Source organism: Zea mays, chromosome 1 (genome assembly GCF_902167145.1).
Source record: "Zea mays cultivar B73 chromosome 1, Zm-B73-REFERENCE-NAM-5.0, whole genome shotgun sequence".
Taxonomy (NCBI): domain Eukaryota; kingdom Viridiplantae; phylum Streptophyta; class Magnoliopsida; order Poales; family Poaceae; genus Zea; species Zea mays.
The window spans coordinates 228,225,672-228,233,379 of record NC_050096.1 but is presented as its reverse complement, the minus strand read 5'-3'; the positions used below and the strand labels follow the sequence as shown (position 1 = coordinate 228,233,379).

The following is a 7,708-nucleotide window of genomic DNA, read 5'->3' as shown; positions in this document are numbered from 1 at the left end:
TCACTTTTTATTTTTTATTTATTTATTTTGGTTCGTGATGAGCCACAAACCCATATGGCCTTTCCCCAAAAGGCGCCGCTTCTGTCGTGCGTTCCTGCGTGCATGCATTTTCAGCCATGCATGCCACTTTGGCCGGAAAGAAAGTGTGTAATATGTATGTATTTCTCCCACGCACCGTCACAAAAAATATTGAACGCACAGACAAATCAGCGACATAAACAAAAAAATCTGGACAATAAAAAACAAATCAGTGACAAAGACAAAAAAATATGTTCATGGTGGGGCTCGAACCCACGACCTTAAGGTTAAGAGCCTTGCGCTCTGCCAACTGAGCTAGACAAGCTTTGTGGTTATATATTCGAGCTCGGCGCCATAGATCTTGGCGCCGAGCTCGGTGCCACGTCGACGCCGCGTCAGCTCGTGGACGACAGCACGGCAGGTAGCTCGGCGCCAAGATCTATGGCGCCGAGATGTGTAAACTCGGCGCCATAGCTCATGGCGCCGAGAAATGGGTCCAAAATTGCATTTAAGTTTTCTGGGGGTCTAATTGGAAATTTTTGACATAAAAAGGACTCAAAAACAAAAAATTCGGCACCGGCACCGCAGGCACGGCACACCACGGCCAGACCAGACCACCAGAGTGCCTCCACCCTCGAGGCCTCCAGTGTCCACTGCCTACTCGCCCCACGCCACCCAAATCCCGTCGGGACGACGAAGAAGCCAAGCCGGTGCGCCGTATAAATCTAACCAATCGCCATCCGCCCACCCCCCAAATCCCACCACCCTTTTCCCCTTCCAACCCTCGGGATCTCTCCGGCCCGCCATGGAAGTGTTCTACTACCTCGTGTTCGGCGCGCTCGCCGCCATCGTGGCGGCGCTGGAGCTCGCCAAGTCCGGCAAGGACCGCGTCGCCACCTCCCCGGCCTTCAACTCATTTAAGAACAACTACATCCTCGTTTACTCCCTCATGATGTGTACGCCTCCTGATTCCTGCTTGGTCCCCTCCCTCGCCCTTCCTCGCATTCCCGTTGCGTCGCGGCACTGCGCCCTCCAGATCTGGACTGGGGGCGCAATGCCGGTGGTATTTGGTGGTCTGGTCTCTGACGTTATTGTGCTCCGGCGGATGGTGCAGCTGGGGACTGGCTGCAGGGGCCCTACGTGTACTACCTCTACAGCCAGTACGGCTTCGACAAGGGCGACATTGGCCGCCTCTTCATCGCCGGCTTCGGTTCCTCCATGCTCTTCGGCACCATCGTCGGATCCCTCGCGGATAAGCAGTGCGTTGCGCCCTCCTCCGCCTTGGGGGTGAATTCAGTCGATTTCGTTCTGTTTTGGTGGATACGGCGACGAGGCTGATGGATTTTCCGTGGTCAGGGGGCGGAAGAGGGCGTGTGTCACGTACTGCATCACCTACATCCTCAGCTGCATCACCAAGCACTCTCCCCAGTACAAAGTTCTTATGATTGGGCGTGTCCTTGGTGGCATTGCCACTTCGCTGCTCTTCTCAGCGTTTGAGTCGTGGCTCGTGGCAGAGCACAACAAGGTAGCTGCCCAGATGCTTCTCTCCATGCACGGTGACATTGATACCTCGGAGATGACACGCTTCAACTTTAATCCTAATCAACTCATCGTTTTCCCCATGAAAACACCTTCTATTAGTTATGTTTTGGACCTGTTTTGCTTTTGTCTTTCTGTACATCTGTTGCCGGTACTGACTACATAGGTTGACTGAAGCTAACAAAAGATAAAATACTTGGGAGGTTTGACTTCTAGAGTGGCAGTACACTGTATAAAATGACTTCCAAGGTATAGAAAATCGAACATACCTAAATTAAAATACAGTTATGGTGATAATTTTTAGAGGAAGGTTTTGATATTAGAGTGTAATGCATTGCAAAACACAGTGCATAAGGAATTCAGGATAACTATATTGCAGTCTTCCTGTCACTTATCAGTAGTACAGCTATTTTCTTTTGTTGGATTTGAAGCCCTTGTCAGCAGATCTGGACTATCTGGTGTTCCCATGCTTGACCAGAACAAGCCAGTAACTAAAACTGTGGTCCAGTCCAATTATATTTTTCAGGATGATGGACGTCCTTGTCGATAATTAGCACATTTATGTACCAATATGTACAAGTATCATGAGAAGTCCATTGCCTGCATGTCAATGCATTGCGCTGTTCTTTTTGCCTATATCAACGTTGCTCTTTTTTATTTTTCTAATGATAAAGCCATTGATGGCTTTGTTTTCTCATTCCCTTTTGTTCTTGCTGACAATGGGCAATTTTACACTGATATTGTACAGAAAGGATTTGATCCACAATGGTTGTCGATAACATTCTCCAAGGCTATATTTCTTGGCAATGGTCTAGTGGCCATTGTTGCTGGCCTATTTGCAAATTTTCTTGCTGATAACATGGGTTTTGGTCCTGTGGCTCCATTTGATGCCGCTGCTTGCTTCCTAGCAATAGGAATGGCAATTATCTTATCATCATGGGGTGAGAACTACGGAGATTCGTCTGACAGCAAGGACTTGATAACCCAGTTCAAGGGTGCAGCTAAAGCCATTGCTTCAGGTAGGTTTGGCCTGTCCTAGCTTAGGAAATGGCTTGATAAATTTAGTGAGTTATAAAATTGACGTGGAAGGAACTTGTGAAATTTCAGACGAGAAGATTGCATTGCTTGGAGCCATACAGTCATTGTTTGAGGGATCAATGTATACTTTCGTTTTCCTGTGGACTCCTGCTCTGAGCCCAAAGGATGAGGAAATTCCTCACGGCTTCATATTTGCTACCTTCATGCTTTCCTCGATGCTGGGTAGCTCAATTGCTTCTCGTTTGTTAGCTAGGAAGCTGAAGGTTGAAGGTTATATGCAAATCGTGTTTTCAGTATCAGCCTTTACTCTTTTCCTCCCCGTTGTCACCAATGTAAGTCTGTTGATCACATCATGCAATCTCTCTCTCTCTCTCTCTCTGCTAACATTGCTTATTTATGTTTTATACAGTTCCTAGTACCTCCCTCCGGGGAGAAAGGCGGCAGCATTTCGTTAGGAGGCTGCTTACAGCTTCTTGGTTTCTGTACCTTTGAGTCATGTGTTGGTATATTTTGGCCATCAATCATGAAGATGAGATCTCAATATATTCCCGAGGAGGCAAGAAGCACAATCATGAATTTCTTCCGTATACCGCTCAACCTGTTTGTTTGCGTGGTACTATACAATGTAAGCAGCAAAATAACTTGAGAAAACCCCATATCCAGATTCTTGTTTTTTTTTAAAATATATATATATATATATATATATATATATATATATATATATATATATATATATATATATATATATATATATATATATATATATATATATATATATATATATATATATATATATATATAGTAACAAAGAAGGAACTCAAGGAATGCACAAACCTGCTCCAGCTGAAACATGTGGATAAATAGAAGTTCCTCTAAATCTGGTATATATATTAGGACATCTCATTTTAATTATTATTGTTCTTTCTTATAAATGTTGTCGTGCAGGTGAATGCATTCCCAATAACTGTCATGTTCGGCATGTGCTCCATTTTCCTTCTCATGGCAGCAGTCTTGCAGAGGCGCTTAATGGCTGTCTCTGATCTTCACAGATCGACAAGTATGTTAACATTGCTCTACGCTAATACCGTAAAGGCCATTTTTCCACCATCGAATCTTATGTAAGGGCTAGTTTGGAAATTTAAATCCCCACCGGAATTCTCGGGGATTTAAATTTCTAAACTAGCCCTGAATCTGTTTGGTTTCTAACCATGACAATTTTCTCCTGCAGAGGCTGTAATGATGACTGCGGAAGATGAGCCTCTAAACCCTTAGAGATCATCATAAAAAGGAATCGGAAGTTAAAATGGCCCCAATCCTCGACTTATTCCCATGGGGTTGCTGAATAAGATTGATATCTAAAAGTTGTAACGACTGTAACAGAACACGGTTTTTACTGTGTTATAGGATTGGTGCTAGTGCAGTTTCCGGTTGTCATGGTAGAGAACATGATGTGGCTCCTGACTATTGTGCCACACACGGCAGAGTATAGCTCGGCATAGCCTCCCCACGTTTTCCCCATGTTTTTCTTCTCGTGTTTTCTGATAGGATTGATATTTGTATTCAAGTGAAGTATCATATGGAAACCCGCATCGTCCATTTTGGATGCAAACGCTGAGTAAAGTGAGAAAGGGCTCATTAGAGACCGACTCCTTTTGTCTAACGGGTCATCTTTTTTTAACTGAATCATCTCATCAAAACGCCTTTCTTTTCTGGTTTTGTCCAAGTGCTCTTGTGCTGCTCTAGACTTCTATTATGTCGTGACACGTAACAATGGAGGTGCTGGTTGATAATGGAATTTTCCATAAGATGTTGGCATTAGGCCATGTAAGGGCTTGTTCGATCATTTTGATTCCATATGAATTGAAGGAGATTGGTATGGATTAAGAGAGATTTTAAATTACTAGGAATTTAAACACACTCAATCTCATTCAATTTATATGGATTGGGTTCAAAGGAACGTGGCCTAAGACTGTAGCATTGGGTAAAAAATTGTTTGGTCGCACGTCAAGGCTGAATCAATGGGTAAAAAAATTGATCATCCTACTGCCCTATCTGTAATTTTTACGAAGGGTTCGCGTCCCAATCTGTAATTTCTATGGAGGCTTCGATGCAAACTTTTTGCCTATCCAATCTGTAATTTATATGAAGGCTTGGTTGCAAAAAAATTTTTAAAAAAATCACCATGGTATGGAATGGGGATAATGGTGCAGACGTTCAGTCTGCCCCAATTCGAACAAATCACGACAGAAAACAAGATGTCATCTCATCTCGGAGCAATGAGCAATATAGATTGCTTATCTCAAAGGCACTAAACTTAAGGGTGCAGTGTCAAATCTCAGAGAATTTCACTCCACACATCACCACAACACACACACACACACACACTCTAAGGGCATGTTTAGCAATCCATATGTGTGAGAAGTGGATTTAGTTAGAATTTAAACTAACGTTCACCCTAATCCACTTTTCTATGTATGGATTGAGAACATGAAATGGATTGACGACAATACATGTGCATCCAAACAAGGAGATAAAAATACCTTCATCTAGCCCTTAACATATAAGGACAAAGCAGAACTAAAGCATCTTGAAGCACGATGTTGCATTGCAATTCCAATGCAAGCTCAAAATTTCCCATTCAGGGCTTGTTCGGTTATTTTCAATCCATATGGATTGGAGGGGATTGATATGGATTGGAGGTGATTTTGACCCCTCAATCCATATGGATTGGGGTAGAACCGAACAAGCCCTCAGCTAGTTTTCAGAAAAGGCAAACCCCTTCCCTACTAGAGCACTAGACGATATCATTGTTCGCTCATCATTGCTACCACAAAAAAAACACGATCATATGACATTCACGTATCTCTTGGCTAGCTGCTTGCCCCCCGCGGCGGCGGCGGCTAGGATCCCACCGAGGGCGCCTGCGACGGCGGCGGATCGCGGCCCGTTGGCGGCGCGGAAGAGCGTGCCCGTGCCAAGCCCAGCGGCGACGCTGTTCATCCAGTCGTCGCGGTCACGGGCCGCGACCATGGCGCTCTCGATCCCGGCGTACATGAGGCCAATGACGCCCAGCGTATTCCCGACGCGGCGGCCAGAGCTGCCGCAGGCGTTGAGCACGCGGTTGGCGCGGATCTTGGCGGTCTCCCCGGGCTCAGCGCCCCTGGCGGCGTCGCGGAGGCCCAGGACGGCGCCGCCAACGGCGCCGGAGAGGTACCCGACGCCCGTATAGAAAGTGAGGTTCTCACCCCACGAGCGTCGTTGCGCCAGGGCCTCCTCCTGGAAGAGGAACTCCGGCGAAGTGGGGAGGTCGTAGAGCGTCCGGTAGCTGTAGGGCATGTTGAGGTCCTGGTACGGGTTGTACAGCCGGCGTTCGGCGTCGGAGCGGTCGTCGGATCCTGATGGGAACATCCGAGGGTCATCCATGGCGGCGGCGGCGGCGGCGGGGTGGAGCTGCTAGGGTTTTTGGTGGTGTCGGCGGCGGGAGGCAGGAGCCGGGGAAGTGGGGAAAGGAAAGGCAACGGAGCGTTTTGGTAGCCGCCTTTTGCGAGGTCCTACTTTGGCGGCCTATATTCCCGCCGGAATTCCGATCTTTTTCCGGTGAGAAAAGCCTTCGTGGAAATGATCAGGGACTTACGGCAACTCCAAAAATTCCCTAAAAAATTCTTCCCAAAATATTTTATTAGGGACTGTTGGAAAAAAATTCATAGTTTTTTTTATCACACAGTAGATTGCTAAAAACTTATCTAAAAAATTTAAAAAGGAATATGGGCCAATGGATAATATATTGGGCCACGTACTTACGCACCGGTATTTCATCTGAACACAATTGCTGAAATCTGGAAGCAAGCAGTCAGGTTCAGTAAAAAAGATGAGCACAATGGAAGTACCATGTGCAAAGCTGAACACAAGTATAGTTATTGCTCTACAATGGTGCTGAATTTTTTGGTAGAAAGCTAAAAAAAGCTGACGACCCTGCATATCAGCTAAAGTCGCATGTAGAAATCTTAGGAAGCAGTCCAGTTTACAATTTGGTTCCACACGCGAAAAAGCATCAGGACACTCGACACTTGCCTTGCATGTGCCTGCAGGCCGCCAGATTACGACCGTGACCCTGTAACAAAAGTTTAAAATACTAATTGTTGCCGTCAGTTGACGTAAGCTATATAGAGGATTGGGGAATCCTTCACGCAAATATGCGGGTGAGAGGATGCCGATACAGGGGATGCGAAAAAATTAAGAAAGTATCGACAGTTTACGGAGAGAATATACTAGCTCTTTTTCCCTAAAAGAGGTTTTAGAGCAGCTCCAAAAAAGCACTAAAAATTTGTTTCCCAAAATCTCTTATTAGCGCGGTAGCGCCCTTAGAAAATAAAATCCACTGTAAATATGTTATCTCACAGAAATTACTAAAAACTTTTTCCTAAAAAATTGAAAGGGACATGGGCCAGCGGATGTTGTATTGGATCATGGTTTGGCTTTTGGATTTAACTTTTACGCTAAAAGCCAAATCAAAGGGTTGAATCTAGAAAATAGTTTTTTTTTTCTAAATATCGACTTTTTCGCAGTGTAAAATTGAAAGCACTTGAAAGCACTTATGAATATGTTTTTTGTGACTTTTGAATGGAATTGGCGAAAATATACATGAAAGAATTCTTAGCGGCTTTTAGTGGTTTTCACCAAACAGTTTTTAGTTTTTTATCAGTTCACAACCTACAACAATTTTTTCACAGCTAATAACCCACATTAATTTTTTTTCGACAGCTCACAACCCACATTAGCTTTTTTTCACAGCCACAGCCCAACCAAACAGACCCGTATGTACGCAATGCTGCTCTTGGTTTTATGCATGCGCCTCCACCCACGTCCAGCAACAAATAGACATGTGTTTTAGACCTTGTTCGGTTATTCACATTTTAGGATGATTGAAGGGGATTAGAAGAGATTATTTTTTTGACTAGCTACAAATATAAACCCATTCATCAATCTTCTTCAATCCACGTGTTTAATCTTAAAATTTACATGTCTACGGTAGTATTTCTTCGGAGATGCTTCTAAAACCATGTTCATTTTCTTAACTGTGTTTATAATAATACGTTAACAACACTCCAATTTG

At 44.5% G+C, this 7,708-nt stretch overlaps 2 protein-coding genes and 1 non-coding gene across 4 annotated transcripts; 1 reads left to right on the top strand and 2 right to left on the bottom strand.

The window, feature by feature from the left end:
- Nucleotides 1-270: 270 nt before the first annotated feature.
- On the bottom strand, nt 271-343 carry TRNAK-CUU (transfer RNA lysine (anticodon CUU)). Its single transcript has one exon. It is a non-coding gene; the product is annotated as a tRNA-Lys (tRNA).
- A 253-nt stretch (nt 344-596) lies between these two features.
- On the top strand, nt 597-4,273 carry LOC100191861 (major Facilitator superfamily protein). Of its 2 annotated transcripts, XM_008674574.3 has the most exons (8): nt 597-974; nt 1,133-1,277; nt 1,375-1,543; nt 2,306-2,576; nt 2,665-2,927; nt 3,005-3,220; nt 3,541-3,652; nt 3,824-4,273. In XM_008674574.3, the coding sequence occupies exons 1-8, from the start codon at nt 824-826 to the stop codon at nt 3,865-3,867; spliced, it is 1,371 nt and encodes a 456-aa protein (XP_008672796.1). In that variant the 5' UTR covers nt 597-823; the 3' UTR covers nt 3,868-4,273. The 2 variants fall into 2 exon arrangements, with proteins under 2 accessions (XP_008672796.1, NP_001130757.1); NM_001137285.1 differs by having other exon boundaries at nt 792-974; nt 1,133-2,576; nt 3,824-4,240.
- Nucleotides 4,274-4,863: 590 nt separating this feature from the next.
- Nucleotides 4,864-6,191, bottom strand: LOC100282051 (mitochondrial import inner membrane translocase subunit TIM23-1). The gene has a single exon (XM_008666525.4). The coding sequence runs from the start codon at nt 6,016-6,018 to the stop codon at nt 5,440-5,442; it is 579 nt and encodes a 192-aa protein (XP_008664747.1). The 5' UTR covers nt 6,019-6,191; the 3' UTR covers nt 4,864-5,439.
- Nucleotides 6,192-7,708: the final 1,517 nt, after the last annotated feature.

What these genes read in the sequence shown, in the direction of transcription:
- LOC100191861 (XM_008674574.3), top strand. Translation starts at nt 824, where the DNA reads ATGGAAGTGTTCTACTACCTCGTGTTCGGCGCGCTCGCCGCCATCGTG. An exon ending in CGTTTACTCCCTCATGATGT is followed by an intron (nt 975 to 1,132) that starts GTACGCCTCCTG and finishes CGGATGGTGCAG; the next exon opens with CTGGGGACTGGCTGCAGGGG. An exon ending in GGATCCCTCGCGGATAAGCA is followed by an intron (nt 1,278 to 1,374) that starts GTGCGTTGCGCC and finishes TTCCGTGGTCAG; the next exon opens with GGGGCGGAAGAGGGCGTGTG.
- LOC100282051 (XM_008666525.4), bottom strand. Translation starts at nt 6,018, where the DNA reads ATGGATGACCCTCGGATGTTCCCATCAGGATCCGACGACCGCTCCGAC.